At 32.3% G+C, this 20,774-nt stretch overlaps 1 protein-coding gene across 1 annotated transcript in view; it reads right to left on the reverse strand.

Moving 5' to 3' along the window:
* Nucleotides 1-20,774, reverse strand: part of Pcdh15 (protocadherin-related 15) — a 759,655-nt gene that overhangs the window by 82,077 nt on the left and 656,804 nt on the right. The window contains exon 27 of the mRNA XM_013514752.1: nt 7,828-7,955. Within this exon, the coding sequence (XP_013370206.1) occupies nt 7,828-7,955 (128 nt within the window). The remainder of the gene's footprint in view (nt 1-7,827; nt 7,956-20,774) is intronic.

Here is a 20,774-nt window from a genome sequence, read left to right on the forward strand (position 1 = left end):
GCTTTTGCCGCTGAGCTAAATCCCCAGCCCGGCATTTACCTTTCAACAGCGTCACTCTGCTAAAAGTCTTTCATGTCCATTTTATGCTTACTTAGAAAATACAATTAAAAACTATTAAATTAAGATGAGCCATCTTTTTCTTGCTATTTTTTCAAAATAATATTTTCTTAGTGCATAAATTTCTGAAGTTTGGCATCTTGAATAATTTAAAGATGGCAAAGTGTACAAGTTTTGGACATTCAATCTGTGTGAAATCACGTTTATACTTCAATTTTTCTGACATTGTTTTTCATATTTACAACATTTAGAAAAGATATTGCTACTACATTAACCTGTAGAAAATATCTTTGTAATTCTGAGAACAATTTTTATTAATCTTAATCATATTTAATATATCCTAATAATTGTGTTAAAATAAGATATCACAGTTAAAAGAAAATGTAATAATATTAACATGCAGTAATATTAACTAGAAAGTATTAATATGTAATATTAACATGTAATAATATTAACTAGAAAAACTAGTTAAATTGGAAAATATTTCTATAATCACATCTTACTTTTCAGCTTACCTGAGGATGCCACATTTTACAAACCCTGTCACAATTTAAATAATCAATTAATAGGCTTGTTGATTACTTATTTATTTTTCATAGAAATTTAAAACTCCTGTTATTTTCTGCTGAGATTCTACTTTTCAATTCTCTTGAGAAACACAATAATGTAGAGTTTACAAGGAAAGGTCATAAAATAAGTTTGATCAAATTTTGAACTCTAATTTCACTTTGGATGATTGGCTGAGTGATACTGGAAAAGCTACTCAACCTTAACGATCCTCCTTTGTACCCCAGCAACACAACATAGGAATTGTATCTACTTCACAGGTAGATGTTTAGTTTTTGCTTTATTTGACTTTCTATGCTAATAGATTTTATTTCACCTATTTTTATTTTACATACTCAAAAGAACTATAAAGGCTATAATAAGTAAACAGCTTTTCACAGTGAGAAACATAATTACAGCAAAAATGAGTTATTGTTATTAATAAGGAATATTCATCAGTTAACTCTTCCCCAAAGTCCAATGTAATGTTCTTAGGACTAGTTTATCTATCTTATATTATGAAATATTATGAGTAATATTTGAGGATTATTTATAACTCTTCCAACTATTTGAACACTATTGTTTGAATTTTTGTTTGGACACTATTTGTTTGAATTTTTTAAGAAAAACATGTTTCTACTACTGAAGGCATATTGTGGCAAAAATATTTTAAAAACAGTGATACAATCAAAAAAATAACTTGACTAATAATAATTTTTACTTTGATGTACGAATGTAAACTTCATATTCTTATTTTCTGAAGAGGAATGGATGCTAATTAAAAATAACAGAGTGTAAAGAACATTTTTCATATTCTACTAATAAAAGTGATATCTTCTTCCTTATTGTTCTATTTTACTGTGGTAAATGGACCTATCATAAATGGGATGGTTAACTGGATTCTCAGCTTGGACGACTTAAAAGACTAGCAGATTAGTAAAATATCCTTAGGGCTATCTTTAGGGAAGTTTCCAGAGATGTCATGTAGAAGGTCTCCAAATGCCAGGCATAGATTTTCCCTGATTTTGAATGGTACCATACAACTGACTTGCAGCCTGGATGGAATTTAAAGGGAAAAAAGAGGAAATTAATTTGTTTTGGAAAAGCTCCATTCACCTTCAGCAGGTGAACTTTTTGCTGCTGCCACTACCTATGGACCTCAGATTGCAGATTCTTTAGCCTTTAAGTTTAGCCTCTAAGTGTGGTCTCATAATAGCTTCAGGGAGCTTCTAGGCCTTCAATCTCAGACTACCAGCATGCCACTGCCTTCTTGTTCTGAGCTTCTGTTATCTTATGGAGCAGTTTTTGTATTCTCTGGCTCTCTAGCAGGCATGTTCAAACCCCCTGAGGACTATGTTGCCTTTGATCCTGTAAGCCTATGTAATACATTTCCTTGATATGTATAGTAATGGATAGAAATTAATACATATCGTGATATATGGTATTACATATATATACATATATATATATCTCATCTTCTAAAGAATAATAACAAATTTAATATTTAGTATATTTTAATTTTTTCACATGCATTGCTGGGAATCATGTAGAGAATGTTTTCATCCTCCCAAACTGCAGCTCTAGCTATTAAGCCATAGATGTCTATGTCTTGTTTCCTCACAGCCTCTAATTTCTATGTCTATGACAGCCACCACTCTGCTTTCTTCTCTATGGATTTGATGACCTTAGGTACCTCACACAAGAGGAGTTATGCAGTATGTGTCCTCTACATCTAGGTTACTTCACCTAGGATAATGTCTTCCATGTTCATCCATAATGTAACTTGTCAGAATGTATTCATCTTGGGGACTGAATAATAAGCAATTGTGAGGACAGACCATGTTTCCTTGTCCATTCACTCACAGACATATGGGAAGATTTTACTTTCAGCTTTTTGAATGAGCCTCCTACGAGCACAGATATACAAATGCCTCTTTGAATGCTTGCTTTCACTTATTCTGCTTATACACAAGGGTAGTCATTTTATCTGATGTTAACTTCTTGGACCAAAGACTGAACGGAAAAAGCACCATTAGATTTTCTTCTCACCATCTCTGAAATTAAAATGACTGATTACGTGTCACTAATGGAAATCAACTTGGTGGAACCAGTTGTGACAAATATATCAGTATTAAACCATCATAAATACTGACATTTTATTTCTTCCATGTCCTTTTAACACAGTCCCATAATTACCCAAGCAAGACAACAGCATTGACATCATTGAGTAACCAAAACTCTACATGCAGGTATGCAATGTGTTGGTCTTGGGCTCTGCTCAGCACACCTCACTGATTGTTCAATGAATATTAAAAATTAAGTAACATTTCCATGTCCAAGCTACTGACTCCAATTAGTCAGTTTTCAAAGCAGATTCTATCTCCCTTGAAGCACATAATCCTGAGGCTAATATATTGGGCTTCTGTTAAACATGAGGATAAAAAAATCAACTAAAAATATCTTAGACAATACAAGCATCTAAAAATTAAACATTTCACTGAAAGTATGCTAATGGTACAAATAATTTGAAACATAATTTTAACTAAATTCCAGATGATTGTATCCCACTCAGTCTAATATCAACCTGAGCTGAAACTATGTTAGGTATTTTGCCCACCAGATTTAATTATAAGATTTGTTTATTAACTTTTTTTGTTCTTCTTTAACTCTGTAAGGCCAAACTGTCTAGTTCACTCTGCTCTGCATTCCAGCACACAGTAGAAATATAATATATAACATATATAATATTATATATATATATCATACATATTTTTAAGAAATGAAATTCTAAACCTTTTTTTTTTTTTTTTTTCTTTGTTTTTTTTTTTTTTTTTTGGTACTGGGAACCGAACTCACGACCTTGCACTTGCCAGGCAGGCACTTTGCCTCTGAGCTAAATCCCCAGCCCTAAGAAATGAACTTCTATCAAGACCTTTAGTATATTAGATATGTCAATTAAGAACATATATTTAATTATATATAATTATTTTAGTATCACTTATATTACATAATAACTTTCAACAATTCTCTTGTGTTAATTTTTCTTATAGCATATTTTTCAATAATGCCATAAATGCACTATCTCCATTTGAGGACTCATATACCTTTCTTCATTTATAGTTCAAAGTTTCATTTTATTTCATTTATCCTATTGTAGGCAACATTTCTGTTTTTTTTTTCATAATACACAGCAGTTCTTTAAATTTGAACTTCATCATTCTGCGCTTCATGGTAAACTAAAAAATTAACTTTCACTCATGGTAGATGAAGTCTAGCGTTCCTTTGATCTCACACTGTAAATGGAGTGAAAGCCTCTTTCTCAATCTCGGGCTGCTTGCATCTTTTTACAGTCATTTTCCCTTCAAACACCACAGAATAGCTAGCCCCAAATCGAAGCTATTTCAATAATATGTTTGCTGTTCTAAGTGTGAATAGAGAACAACTTAACTCTCTCACTCTGTTTAAATTCCGGAAAGGACAAGATTCCCAGCTTCAAGGCTAAAGTCAGAAACTGAGTATGTTGAGCACCTCAGATTTAATACTCTTTCACACCCCAGTCTCTTGTCCACAAATGTCCTCTGCTCTTTTTCTCTTCAGTTTGCTTTTCTTTAGCTCCTATGCTTGGTCTAAAAGCTTCACTTTGAGAAAATCTAACTACCCTTCAGAGCCAATGTTAAATTTTTCAACTCTAGGAAAACGTTTGTTTTTTCAACTATTGAAACCCTTCCTTCTTTTTAATCCACAGTGAAATTTGTGCTCTATCAATCCCATCCGTTTGTCTAATCATTCAGTGGCCATGACTTCTCTTTAGGGCAGAGCTCACCTCCAAACACAGATTCCTATGTAGTTATTTGTATTCCCTCTTATAACTCCATTTCTCATCCCACCTTGATTCCCACTTCCAAACTTTTCCCAGAATTCCCTGGAATTCTTAGTGCCTCATCAACAAAACCTTCTAATATTTTAACTGTCTTTGTGATATCACTTTTCCTTCTGGTTTCTTCCCTCTCTCTCTACATCTTCTCCTTAGAAAAGATGCTCCTTCAATGGCTTTATCAATTTACTGCCTCTCGTACTTTTCATAACTCAGAGCTAAGGGTGAAGTGCAGACACCATTTTTCTCCCAGTTGATGCATGTGGAATATCATTCTGTGTCCTTTTTCATCTCATTCCAATTCTTCTGAAGCAAATGCTATCAGATAACACCACTGGTGTAGTTTGAACATGTTTTGTCCCACAAATTGTTCGTGTGCTACAAGCTTCATTCCCTGTAGCGGTACTAACAGGTGATTACTCTTTTTTTTTTTTTTTGGTTTTTCTCCGGTACCGGGAACCGAACTCACGACGTTGCGCTTGCCAGGCAGGCGCTGTTGCCGCTGAGCTAAATCCCCAGCCCCTATCAGGTGATTACTCTTCAAGAGGTGAGAGTCAGAGGAATAATGAGTAGATCATGGAGTTTTTATCTCTGAAAGAATTTGTGTTTCTTTGTGGGAGAAGTTCAGAGCTCCAAGGACTAGAATAGTTTGCAAAAGAATGGGTTAAAGTTAGTTAAATTTTCCCAGGTTCCTCTACTGCATCTGCCTTCTCTTAAACTGCACCATGTCACAAGGTAATACAAAGGCTCTCAACCCAGTCTTAATAGATGGGGCCACCCAATCTAAGACTTAGAGCCTCCAAATTTGTGCACTAAGTAAGCCTCATTTCAGTATAAAATTACCCATTCTCAGGTATTTTGTTATAGTATCACAAAATGAATGAAGACAATCACCCACTAAATATTTTTATCACAGTCATCCATAGACCTCTTTAAGGGATATTTTAATGTGTATTATTACCTTCTTTTTTCTTTACCATAATATACCCAACTAGCATAAGTGGTGATGTACAAATCTGCAGGTAGAGTCTAGTAACCAGGCTCATTCTATAGGTGAAACCACTCTCTTTGATCATTCTTCTTCACATGACTCACAGAGCATACATGTTTTTTCCAACATTTCTGCTTTCTCTTCCTGATCGCCACATGTGGATAGTCCAGCACTAAGTCTCCAGAATTTTTAGTTAACCTCAAAGGGTCTACATGGTTTCATATTGGTCCATGACGTCTTTCTTGAGTCTACATCAGCATCTGAAACTCTCTTGTCAAGAACTATGCTTCCTATTAAAAAGCTTCATAAACATAAACTCTACATAAATAAACTCTATTCATGTTATCAAAATACCCAGGGGAGGGATGGCAACTTGTTCAGAGCGAAAACCTCCCAATCATTCTTGATTTTCTTAGTCCCTTACATAAAATCTGTTAGTATATGTTTTGAACCTTCTTTTGACTTCCTGTTATCGTCTTCATAGCCCACACTTGTGGTTCAAGCTAAGATACCATTTTATCTGAATTATGTCTTATAATCAGCTCATATATTTTTCTGAAACTACTCCCATTACCCATTCCCAATTGCAACTGGTCAGGATCTAGAATTGTTTTATATCATGCCACATGGTCAAAGTCCTCATTTCTAACCAACGGAGAGCAAATCCCACAGTCTACCCCCAGGTGATAGTTCCAATTTGATCTGTAACACTTCAGTTTCAATTACCTTGGCCTCAAAACTACCACTAGGAGGCTTCAGGGGTTTATATTACACTACTCAGAGGCTCTTTCCCTAGAAATCTACATCTATTGCTTTTTTCCTTTGTTCAGATTTTTTCCACTTGGAGTGTTTTTTTTTTTTTTTTTTTTTCACTTTCATATCTGAAATATTACCACTTTCATTTTTCTCTTGCTAAGAGTTGTGCTTTTTCTTAAAATTAATCATCACATTACTTTATATTAGATAGCTGCTGATTATAATGTGTCATTGTCCCCTTGATAAGGTTACCTACAATACTAGGGTGGGCTTTTGGTTTTTTGTTTGTTTGTTTGTTTAATCAGTTTTTCAACTTTTACATATCCAACCTCTAGAACACTGCTTAACACATTATAGACATTGAAAAATATTTATTAGATAAATGATTGAACTGACCAATAGTTAATGAAAATGCAAAATAAGATAAAAATGAGTAACAAAGGACTGTTATTTGTAAATCATTAATTGGATACAATGTGACTGACAGATCTGTTGACTATTTTTAGCTAAACTGAATGTTCAAATCGGAAATCGGTATTTCACATTATTGAACAGCTATTTTGCAAACATGTTTTGCTTACTTTAAAGAAATTTTTCTTATTGAGTGTGATAGATGAGAAAACTACAAGTAAGAAAAGTTCTACTCATGGTTACCCTTGTAAGAGAGAAAGAACTACTCATGGACAAAACTAGAGATAATCAAAAGTAAATGTGCCACAAATATTTACATTTTATGTTTGTACAACTATAGTTATAAAATGATTATTAAAATACTCTCAGGCCAGTGATAGAGCTCAGCAGCACAGTGTCTACCTGACAAGCACAAGGTCCTGACTTTGATTCCTGGTACCAAAAGAAACAAAAATAAAACTCTTAGAAAAATAACATTAATTAAAAAGCTAAACTTCACTGGACTCCAAACTCTTCCGTCAGAAAACAGCATTTAAAAATATATTTCTTAGAAATAAAATATTACAACTATTTGTACTAACTTAAAGATTATCTTGAAATACATTTGATAATATTAAAAAAGTTCAATGTTATCATACTCAGTCTTAAATATAATTTTAAATTCTAAACAGGTTAGATAAAATTTTTTGGTATATGAAGGAATTTCAAAAATAAATTACAAAAATTAATGATTTTTTACATTAATGTAATTATCATTTTAAAAGTTTTAAATTACCTCTGAAACAAAACAGTACATAATATTTTATATTGTTTCTTTGGTTAGATATTACTGATGTTATATTCACCATCAGAAATTCCATTTTGAGAATATTTTGGGTTATTATGAATTAAAACTACCTGAGGCATAAAAACTTAGATGGAAAAGACATTTTAACATTTTATTTAGTATAGAATATTATATTTGCTCCAAGTTTTTAATAAAAATAAAGCATATTAAATTGCTTAGTTTTCACATAATACTAATAATCTGTATTTAGTTTAGATTATTAAACTCATACGTTTCTGAATTTTAGGCTGTCGCTTATACAATATGAATAAGTCTAGTCAATATATAATGCGTTGTTAGTTTATTTGTAAAACATGAGCTTTTTTCTTTTACTTTAGTTCAGTTTCTTAATACATTTTCTCATACCTTTACTCTGAGCACTGAAGCAAACATTCTTGCATCCTCGGACACACCTCCAATGTAGAATTTCTTTTGAAACACTGGCGGGTGATCATTTTCATCTTGAATTTCAATGTATACTTTAGCTGTATTGCCTGGAAGACAAAGTGATGCATTTTTATTGGTTATTTCTCTATATAGAAAAACGCACTAAGGTGAATAGTTACCATACTTTAAAAGAAAGGAATGGACATAAATCAAAAAGTCCTTTCTAAAAGGATGTCTACTCTCAAATGCAGAGGATAGTGATGACACATCTGGTATAATAATGTTCTCCTGCCAGGATTTCTTATAATTACAGTGCCCTCATAATTTATTGTACTTTGTTGGATTGAGACTAAGCTGTTCTGTGCTACTAATTTAAATAAAATAATAAACTCTTCGTGTTCACAAACACTTCACATATATTACCAATTATACTAAAGTGATACATATATATGAACATTTTGTGAAATAATAGAAACTACCATAGATTACACACATATATATATTATTTTCTTGTATAAAAACATCATTGATATTCTTCTAACTAAAAATGTACTATAATATTTTATTTAATATTAAATATTAGCAATAGTTGGGTGAGCTGCTTTTTCTACAAAAAGAAAATCAAATTATATCAATTATTAGAAACCATCTCTGTTAGAGGTTAATAATTACTCAACAATCTAGCAGAAGATACAATAATATAATTCATAAATTTTATTTTTGGTAATTTAAAGTACATTAAATATATCATATAAATATATTTGATCATCAAAAAAATTTAAAAATATATATTTGATCAAATATAGAAAATTATTCTTTCATTATATCTTTACAGAGTATAGAATTTTCTGTGAGTCCAAGAATCATGTTTGACAAAGAATCTCCTGTGTAAAATCAGCTTACATACCATATAATATTGGAAATAAGTGATTTTTTTCTTTGTAAAGTAGATCCAAATAAGTATTCTAATTTGTGACATAAGTAAATTTTTCTGCTGTATTTCAGTTATGATGAAATTTATCACATTAGGTCTAAAAACTATTTATTGGAGACAATCTTTTTCATATTTTATCTTATAGCCCCCCTTTCTCAAATGTTAAGTTAAATAAATCATCTAGTAGCACAGAAGTTTCAAAAATGGTATACAAGAAGTCTCTGTTGATTGGATGAAGTTACCTTGTCTTAGTAAAAATTAAGAAATAGACTATAAACTGTCTTTCTTTTCTTTTTTCACTTCTGACAATGGTCAGAGAGAAAAGAGAGTTGATCCTAAGGTTTTCCCTATATTGTACAGTTACTAATTTCATTTCCCTCTGTTCTTTTTCCCACCTTTCTTGAACTAGAAGGGCTAGAATACAGAGGAAAAATACTCAAGGTCAACAGAGAAGAGCACCAGCAGAGAAGAAGCGGGAACTTGTAATTATGCTTCCTTTGTCTGCAGTGCCAGGCCTCTGATTGGCACACCAGTCAGCCACCACCAATCAAAATTCATCTAAAATAAAATCTATTTTTATCTTAACAGCAGAACCATTTTTACTACTAAAGTCAAAGAGTTAAAGCTTTAAATTTAACACTTTAAGAAAAAAAGTCATCCTAAATTATATCAACTTTCCAGTAATTTATTTCCTCTTTCACTCATTCAGAATTGCATAGAATTTAAATCTGCTGTCCTTTGGAAGTCTATGAATGATGGAAGTCTCAGGAAGTATATTGAATAGTGATGTCATTCTTCTTCGTTAAATCACATAAGCATTCTAAAATGCAATAAAGTTTCCAAAAAGCAACAAGTTACTTGGCTATGACCTGCCTTTGTATCTAGTTGGTCATCTCATAAACAAGGAGATCACTACTCATTCGACATTTCTTGTGCCATTTTTTCTGCATAACCCTACAGTGCCCATGCATTCAATTCTCTTGCTGCCTTCCCTGTATGATTATATGACATCTGCCCTCCCTGACACCACTTTTCAGTCTGTCCTGCATTCTGACATCGCAATGACTTTACAAAATTCAAGTAGGATACATTACATCAGGCACTAAGCCACAGTTCATGCATTTGCACACCTTACCATTTAATCATTCAAACATCCCATGCATCTTTTGAGAGACTACCATGGCTTAGCCATTCTAGGTCTCTTATGTGGGATAAGACATAAAATACATAATACTAAAAACAGTTGCTTAGGATGTAGCTCAGTGATAGAATGCTTGCCTAGCATGTGTGAGGTCCTGGGTTTGATCCCAATATTGCAAACAATCACAATACAAAGCAGAAAAAAAAAAAAAGCACAAAGCAATGACATAAATCATTTACACCAAAGTGAACATGGAGTAAAATGCTCCTAATAATTTCACATAGATTTTCAGGCTCTATTTTGCTCCCCTCTCAAGTTTGTCATCATTGTCAGAATATATAAATGATTTTATGAAAATGATTATGTATGTATGCATACAATGCTATTCTTTTCTCCACATACATAAAACTACAAACTTTACATGAGTCACACTTAATGGCATTCCAGTGACATCATGCATGTTCCCTGGGCCATTGTGTGCACTGTTCTCCGCCTGTTATGACTTTATTCTTTTCCTCAGGCCTACAAAGTCCTGAAGAACAAACTGCACCGTGGAACACACACAATTCCAAGGAATTCTGTGAATTCTTAAAAACTGGTTGTTGTGAGTTATCAGAATACTCTTCTCATTCAAATGATACCACACTGATCCAATTTTTGAACTTAATATATTTTATGAATACACTAAAATCATGTACTATATTCTCAAATCCCTGAAAGAATAGTTAAGTAACTTTTTGACATATTCTATAGAAGAATCACTTTGACATTTGTTTAGTGAAATTATTATTTTCAACATCATGTATTTATTTATATATATTTGTATATTTGACTAAATGAATACAGAAAGTTGTAAGATATCATAGGTAGATGAGGAGAGAGATAGGACAAGTGAATATAAGATAAAAAACACTAGCTCCTCTTGTTAATCCTCCTTAGGTTCACTGGGCTACATGAGATAATAAGGGCTTTGGATTAAGGTGGCCATGGAAGAGGCCCTCAAATGTATTGTAAAATCAAAATATGGTCATGAAATTGAAGATATTGGGGACAGGTGATGTTACCATGTGAATATGTTTCAAGTGTGCCTCCCAAAGTTGCACATGTGGGAATTTTAATCCATAGTGTGTCAACTGTAAAAAATTCTGGAACTTTTAAGAGGCAGGGCCTTTTAGGAAGTCACTGAGGATGCTGACCTCAGAGGGACTAAAGTGGTTCTCAGAGGATCCTGGGTTAGTTTTCTTAGAAGATCATTTAGAAAAGAGTAAACTGGATCCGGTTCTCACTCTAGCTTGCTGTTCTTCAAATGACTTATGTGGTGATGCCATCCACCATGAGGACTTCCCCAGAGCTAAGCCAATGTCACAGCTGTGGCATTGAATCTCAGAGCTGCAAGCTAAACAGCTTTCCTTTATAAAGCACCCACCCTCAGGTATTTTCTTAGAGTAACAGAAAATGGACTAATGCAGCTAGTGAACTAATTTCAGAAAAATTAACTAAAAATCCTGAAATGGACAAATGTGTGATGTTACATGATCAACTTTCAGTAAAATGAAATGAGTTTTTTTTTACTTCTATTGATTTTAGTTCTGGTTGTAGTATTTCTATAATAATTCTATTAAGAGATAATAAAGCATGATAATCACAATACTTAAATACCTCAGTTAAAAATTATTCATAACTACATTTGATTATATTTAACTATGTCTGATGATAATAACAGTGTGTAATAAAGATACAGTGATACCTGGGTTGTCAAACTCAATTCATTCCAAATTCATGTTCTAATGCCAAAAAGATGTAGGTAGATATGAATAAATATCACATGTAATTAGTTTGCAAACATATTGTGCTCAAAATTGTCACACTATGAGTTATAGACATATTTATCTAGGTGGACAATGAGAATTCTAAAGTTTAGAAAATATTTGTAAAAAATTACACCTATGTCTCTGATATTAAATAAAAGAAATGCTAACCCATTATACTCAACTTTTAGGCATTTACCTTTTCTCTGCTACTTTATTAAGGTAGCTTTGAATACAAAAATTTACATGTTAAATCATCTAAGTTAGACATGTTTTGCTCATACGAGATTTTAAAATGAAATTTTGTAACTGTTTGTCTTTTATATTCATATGTATTTACTATTTAAGAAACTGCCTGTAAACAAAATTTAACCACTGGACTGGTTAGAGTAGTTAACTTTCTTGTATATTTTATTTTTTAAAAATGCTATCAATATATGTGAGTAGTACATAATGTTTACATTCCTTGTGGGGATTTGGTACATGTACATAATGCATATTAATTCCTTTTCCTCCTTCCCCAAGACAATCATTTTCAAAGAATCTGGATGGGCAGCATATGCTGTAAATAAATAACTGGTAACAGACTTTCAAAATAGAAAGTGACAGCATTTAAAATAATGATTTCCTTTGAATTGCTTGCATGTAATTATTTTTAAGATAGTACATGGGGGACTAATTAGGTACAAGATACCTTGAGGGATTAAAATCAGGAACAAGATTGATTAATTGAGCTTATAAACATTCCCAGAAATAAAAAAATGAATTCAATTTGGAAGAATTGACGTTAGACTTGTGTTCTGAATAATGATTAAAAAGAGTGACAAGCTGAATTTATGCTTCTCTCTAAATCATAAAATTCTCAGTTTCTGTTCTTGCATTCATATAATGTATAAATTGAATGCACGGCTCATAACAATGTAAATATTAGTACAAACAGGGAGTGTTTAAGAAAAGTTAGAATTTAATTTGTACTTGTTATTCTGATAAAATCCAGAAATTCTTACCTACTCATTTTCCCTGTTTTATTCCACATTTCAACCTTTCTTTTACATTTAATTGACACTAACTGTATCACAATGAGGTTCAACTAAAGTCCATCCAGCATGGCTTCTTTTGTCATAAATTTTCTTGAGTATCAACAAAAACTGATGTTCTGGTCATTCACTGTCTTTCCTGAGCCACTCCCCTCCTGTATTTTGGCCTACAGCTATCGCCACACAAATCTTCCTCTATTCCACTGGGCTCTTAAATGGTTTTGTTTTTTTCCCATTCACTAAATGGAAAAGCATCTCAAAAATCTTTTGCTTTACCCTCCTGACAGTTTCACAGAGACAAAAGGAAATGGGACTTTATGAGCTCATAAGTTACCCATTTTGGGTAGCTTAACTGGTATCTAGGTCATTGGCCTATTGATTTTAGCATCTTCAACATATTCCACACACTGACAACACAACTTTTCTCATGTTTCTGAGAAAGAAACAAAACAATAAAAGCCACAGTCAATATTTCAAATAAACAAAAAAACAAAAAACAAAAAAACAAAAAACAGAGAACATGTTAAATATTCAGATTTCCATTTTACATTTGCAGATATCTTAATTCACTGGTTTACAGAAAGAGAGCAGACAAACCTCACGTGACTGTCATCAGAAGATTCCTACTGTGATATGGCCAAGTATTTCATGATCCCTTTCCTTCACACACCTCCCATTCCTCTGTACTACACATTATTCCCTACAGCATCTTAAGTGTTCTCCCTCCTAAGCTTTTATTTCTCATGTTTTTGTTCAATTTTTTCTTCTCCCAGCTTCTATATACTGTAATAAGAATGGATGAACTTAAGTAAAATCAGTTGTTGCTTTTAGTATCCATTTCCTATTTCAATTAAGAAATTCTTCAGCTTTATTCTCTTCAATTTCAAATTCTCCATGTTTCTGCCCCTCATATATCAAGGTCTCCATGTTATTACTTCCTGTGTGTGTTAGTGTCTCCAGTTGAATATAAATTCTTTAAAAACAAGGGTCTTATCTCGTGAATTTTTATTCTCTTAAACCATTAGAAATATCCTTGGTTTTATCAACTACCCAATATATATTTGCTAATTTAATATTTCTTCATGATCTCAATGGCACAAAATAATATTGTAGAGGCTATGTTAAAAGAAATAGAATCATGTTTCATAGACTTGGCTCAATATAAAAAAAAGCATAGCTGTTTTAAGTGAAAAAATGACTTTAAAAGATTTAGACTTTTCAAAGTTTTATGCTTCCCTATAATGTTGTAGCGTGTGTGTATAATCACATATCAACAAAATAATGGCCTCATTAACTTTGTTGTTATTCATCTCTCAATGTGCTCTATAACATGTGAGGATATTGCTCAAAAATTTAAGGAATTATTTAAACTGTTAAAGATAATACTTAAATGAATTCTATCTTTCCTGCACAAGTAAATATTAAACATAGCCCACATCTTCATGTCTCTTACACAAATTATCTTGATTCTACATAATTGGATTTAAGAATATGCATACCAGTTAACATCAATCATTTCAATGAATGAAACCCAAATTATAAAGAGCAAAATAAAAGATATATAGTAGGAAGTAGTAGGGAGACTGACCTTTCTAAGATGGGAAAGGGATCAAGGGTTGGAGGGGGAAAAAGGGAGGGGAAGAAAAGGGAATGAAAAAAGAATGGACAGGTACATGTGACATTGTGTACATGGAAAAACTTCACAAGAATGTAAACATTATGCAATATAAACATGAACATGTGCTAATAAATAAACACTCAAAAATGTTTATGATCACATACTACCTTCCATAAAAGAATAAAAATAATTATAAGATGACCCAGAAAATTTTTACCAATCTGTGTAACATAAACTAGGATAATAACTGATGGACTTCCAATTTTCATGATCAAAAAGAGAGTATTCCAGTAGTTATTTATATATATATATAAAATTTATCTTCGAATACACAAAATTCTGTTACTTGCCTTTGTAACTCAGTTTTTATTATCACTTCATATGTTTAATTCATCAAATGCCTTAGCAAATAACATACAATTCATGATTCACTGAAAGGAATTATAATGTGTTGTCATTAATTATTGCAGGTGTAATTACATGTTTTGCTCAGTGTTCATAATATCAATATATGATTGAATACAATATGATTCTCCCCCTGAAATATAGCTTCTCTGCTTCCAAACTGCTATCTGTACTTTTTTCTTTCAGGGTCCAAATCAAATTTTCATTGTCACCTAAATTATATTGTTTCCAGATCCATACTGATATCTGTGCTAGACAGAGCCATCTATGGAATCACACACAGCTTCTGCATCCCGTGATGGGAACTGAGGTGACAAAGCATTGAATAATAATAACACGCAACTGCCCTGGACAGCAATCGTGGCCATATGTATTTGTTCCCCATAGGAGAGAAAGCAGGCGTCATCAAGGAAAGTTTTAAAAATTAGATGCGTCTTAAACTGAGTTTTGCAGTATAATTAGGAGCTGATTGGGAAAACAATGAAGGAAGAATATTGTTATGAGTCTTGAAAAGGGAATAGCATAAGCAAGGACACACTCGAGATTGAATGTAAAGAACGCAGTCAGTATGGGAATTGAGAAATCATCTAGGAGATGTCTAGCAGAATTAAGAAGGCTACCGAAGTTAAGATGATAAACACTCCGAAGTTCACTTCTATTAACATTCTTCTATCTGACACATTTGTTCATACATCTTTTCATTATTTAAACATAATGCTGAAATTTATTTTTATCAACTTAATAGGAAGTTTTTCTTTTTTCTTTTTTTCTTTTCTTTACCTTTCCTTTTTTCCTTTGTCTCACAATAAATAACCAATAGATTCTGCTGTTTCTCAAGAGGGATAAAAATTATTTCACTAAGAGAAAAAAAAAGTCATTCACTATCCATTTGTCATAAGAGGTAAAATATAGAGAAATTAACATACTGACTACAGTAAAACTTCACCAAATTATTAAAAATTTAGTGCCACTCTATGTTAAGACCTGATTTCAATTAAATAACAACAGATTGTAAGTGATTAATGCCTAAATTCATAAACAAAAATAAAGAAAGAATGTGATTTACTGGAAAATTTTGACAATTTCCTCCATAATTTAAATGGTTAAAATAAACTTTATACTTGTATTATGTAAATGGTTACTTCAATTTTTTTTTGACAATGTTGATTATTGTAGCTGCATATATAATTGAACAGACTACAGTTCTGGGCATGATTTCCCAAATAGGATTTGCTTTGTCTGTATTATAGGCAGGGCTTTTCAGAAGTAAGAATCAGTTTTTCTTGTACAGTCCTATAGTGTTTTTTATAAATTCAATGACTGCTATGCTCTTAAATAGAGCATAAACTTCCAAAAATATTTGAGATTCAATTAACTGTCTCAACTTTGAATCTCAATTTATATTTAGACTGAAGTAGCTAAAAAAAATAAGTTATTGGGCAGGCAATGACAATCAATGATAGAGTACTTATCTAGCATGTGCAAGGCTCTGCACCTTCAATTCCTAACACTGGAAATAGTTATTTTAACTACCTATAAAGAATTTCTCAAGGAGGAGGAAAATTGTACCTCCTCTGTTTAGACTTGAACATAGACTTAGGACTATATTAGATGAGCCATTTTCTGCATTCTTAGTCTCTTTAATACTTTAATTTTAATTGTCCATGAAAGTAATATAAAATATTTTCCTTATAAAACATACTTTTTCATATTAAATGCAAATATATATGTCCATTCTGAAAATATTCACTAGACATAGTTGTCATTATTAGTTCAGCAAACTAATTTTGGGGTTAATGAATGAGCAATTTAGCTTTAGAAATGGAGTCGTAAAATTCCATAATCATTTTTTCATCATTGCATAAAACCTGTTTAGTACAAAGCAATTGTTTTTTGGAGAAATAACTCTATGTTATGAATATACTGAAATAAAATTTTAATTCATTAAAATTTAATTATTTTACTGTACATTTATTAAGATAATCAAAATGAAAGAATCTACTAAAAGCAATAAAAATAATTTTTATAAACTGGTCCCCAAATTTTAAAGTAGTAAATTACTAACAGTTTCTAGAACTGTGACTGTATAATTGTGATACAAATGTATACTGATCACATCTGTCCTTTAGAATATGCGACACACTTCAATATTGTTACTCAGGTTCTATGAAAAATGTTTCTGTAAGCCAGTCAATAACAAGCAGTCATTAGCATTATTTGTCACAGACCTTCTGTTTTAAACTGAAAAGCCAGGAAAATAAAATAGGTTACAAGCTTATACCCTAAAGCAAAACATAAAATGAAATCAATACCATTTCAGCTGTTTTTATCACCAGTTTAAACTTTATCTTAATTATTCTGTCATGTATTTCTGATTGAAAGTCTAGTTGCTAAATGCCGTATTTATTAAAAGCTTTGTTTTTTTCTCCACATTTAAAAATAATTATAATTTCAATATAAAGTAAAAATTGCAATTTCAATTATGCAATTACATAGATCAATCAGAGCTACAAAATAGTTTGTTATTGCTTTTGTGCAATATAAAAACAAAAGGGTAGGGTAATTCTGGCAGAAATACTGACACAGATTTCTACAGAGACTCTCCTGGACACGGGCTCCTTGGATCTTTTTGGTATTTTATTCTGTGTGCTCAGGAGACATTGACTTAATTTCAAAGAGAAAGCATATAAACAAGAATTAAAGTTGTCTCATACTTCTGAAATAACATATTGTAAATAACTAATTCACACCTATCTTTGGCAAATTGGAGATACTTATTTGATCAAATTAGTAGTCAATGTAGTAGTCAATGTAGTAGTCAAGAGAAATACTACAAATATTTGTCAGACTGTAGTGACAGGATATTAAAAATAGAAATCAGCAAAGTCAGAGAGCTTGCAGTGAGAGAAAGAGTAGGAATTAACATCTTATTACTGGCTTTTTTGAAGGGAGACAAATCACCTTAGGGTTTTCAGAGACTTCACTGTAATGTGAAGTATTGTGAACTCACATGTCCATGATTAAAGCATTTGTATTAATGCCTACTAAGCTACATAGGTTACAGTGTTGGTGAGGCAGAGTGCGGACAGCTCATTCTTAATGCTCTTAGTTAGCAAAGTCTGCTAGCATATGAATGATATAAGTGGTACGTACACTGCATTTCTGCATACTGTTAGCCTGATACTGAAAACTCACTATCCAATCTTAACTTTCCAGAATCATTCATGCTTTGAGTACATTTTATTGCTTATATTTCTGTATATGTTTTAGACAATTGGAATACATCCATAATAGACAAAAATTCAGCCACGTGTGGTGGCACACACCTGTAATCCCAGCACTTGGGAGGCTGAGGCAGGAGGATAGTTGCAAGTTTGAGACCAGCCTAGGCTACGAAGTAAGCTAAAGACCAGCCTGAACTGCATAGTGAGACCCTGTCTCAAAAAGAGGGGGAAAAAAGGCAAAAATCTATCTGCTTGAATCTTAAATTCACTTTCACTGCTGCATTCTACATTGAAATCACACCGAAATGAAATGCTTAACATTAGCATTATGCAATATAATTTTTTTTTTCTGGTACCAGGAATCAAATTCACGATCCTGAACTTGCTAGGCAGGTGCTGTGCCGCTGAGCTAAGACCCAGCCCCCAATGTAATTATTAAACTGTATGTTTCTATTCTTTTTTTAAATGTTGATATGAGAGTTTTTCTGCTATTTCATAAAAACTGAAAAGTATTACGACTTTAAAAATTATTATTTGTGAAATCTGAAATTATGAAATAATTAGAAAAAACAGAAATTAAGACAATGATATAGGTGATTTCTTGGATCTCAAATGCACAGGAAACAAAAGCAAAAATCAACAAACAGGAATACAGCAAACTAAAAAGCTGCATAGCAACGGAAATAGTCAACAAAATGAAAAGACAAGCTACGAAATTACATAAACTATTTGCCAAATATTCATGTAATGATATATTAAAAACCAGGACATATGGGGAAGTCAAAAAAGTACGATAGAAAAAGTAATGTAATTTAAAAATGGGCCAACGATCTGAATAGATATTTCTCAAGAAAAGTAGAAATGCTCAGTAAATATATGGAAAAATAATATCATAAGCCATCAAGGAAAACAAATCAAAACTTCAGTGCGAAACAGTCTCAACCTATCAGAATAACTATTATAAAATAAAAACTAAAAATGACAAATGTTGACACTGACACAAAAAGGAAACTCTAAGACAGTATACTATTGGTAGGAATATAAATTAGTACAATCATGGAGAATAATATGGCATTTCCTTGACAAACAAAAATAGATTTGTCATTTAATCTAGCCTCTCCACTTCTGGGTATATAAAACAGAAACGTCAAAGAAATATCTAGAAACCCATGTTTATGCTGGAATTCTAGACAATAGCTATGATATAGACTCAACCTAGATACCAAACGAATAAATGGATGAAGAATATTTTATATGTAATACATTTCATCCATCGAAGAATAAAATTATTTCATTTACAGCAAAATGAATCAGATGGAAGATAGTATATCAAGTGAAATAAGTGAAATAAAAAATATATCATGTGTTCTTTCTCATGTATGGAAGTTCAAAAAAGCCCATGTAAATGTAGTCCTCAGAGGGTGGAAAGGTGTATAAGTGGAAGAGCGGACAAGGGAGGCTGGATTTTACACTGTGCATAGTATGCACACAATGAAATGTCACACTCACCTCACCCCATTAAAATGAGCTAGTGACATATTAAACAAAGACAGGAAAAATAATTATTCAATAAGAAGTATTATGATAATAAGGAAAAAAAATTTAGAAGCTCAACTTATTAGTCACTACTTCAAATTTCATTTAAAAGCTAAAATTTTTTCTTCCTCCCCATCCTGATGTGTTAGTGGAAGGTCTTCCCCCTTCGTGAACAGACTGCAAACTACTTCCTTTTATTGCCCTTCGTTAATCTCCAATTCAGGTTGTTTATCTCATCACTCAGACTTAGCATGATCTGACCTTGAGATCATGGAGAAAAGATGCATGAGCTAGGTAGAAAATATTAATGCTGAAAATTTCTTGGGTCAGGGCTGTGTTTAAAACAGACATTGTGAATGGGTGCTAGCAACCCTGCTGTGCTATCCTGCAGCAATTTAATTTGGACACGTGCATTTCAGTTAAGTCAGCCTTGCCATTTTAGTATATATTTAGCAGTATGAATTAGGTTTTATCTCTGGCGTTTTCATCCTGCGTTCAGGTAATCCTACTGAACACAATCTAGAAAACTAGCCTTCACTTAGGTCTCAGAATTGGATCTTGGGTGACAGTGACAGAGTTTTTTGCCTGAGTAATTCTAGGGTCATATGTATATATAGATGTAGCTCCAAGCATTGGAAGAGTTGTTGCTCCATCTTTTTCCCTCTAGATTTCTCTACTCAGCCTCAAACATTAATTCACTGTGCCCTGCAAACTTGGGGACAGAGTCTTTCTATGTAGTTGCCAATATCAAACATTAGACGGGAAAGTTTATGGATTCCACACTCCGCCTTTCAGGTTGGTGGGTGTATTATGGCAGACAATCAACTTTATATCATTTTTTGTCCTGAAATTGTACTTCACATGAAATCATTTCTTAATTTCTACTTGCTTCACCATTTTTAATTCTTCCTGAAAGTAAGAGGTTTTAGAGTAGCAAACTCTGATTTTGAATATCTTGTAATACCTATATCTTGCACATCTCTTTATACTTTTAAATCCATTGTATTTTGGTATATTTGCCATAACTTTCTATAAAATGTTGTTTTTAAAATTTGTGATATTTGTTTACTGTGTTTGAAATTACCCTTTTAAATTTTGTTTGCTCAGTCTTCAGGATACAACTCAAAGGACAAGCTGTTTGAAAGGTCTTTTCTGATCACTCTTGTATGACTAGCTTACCCTTCTGCACATTGCACATGTTCTCCCACCAGCCATCATTCTTA

This window comes from Chinchilla lanigera, unplaced genomic scaffold, assembly GCF_000276665.1.
Source record: "Chinchilla lanigera isolate Chin_1 unplaced genomic scaffold, ChiLan1.0 scaffold00024, whole genome shotgun sequence".
Lineage (NCBI taxonomy): Eukaryota > Metazoa > Chordata > Mammalia > Rodentia > Chinchillidae > Chinchilla > Chinchilla lanigera.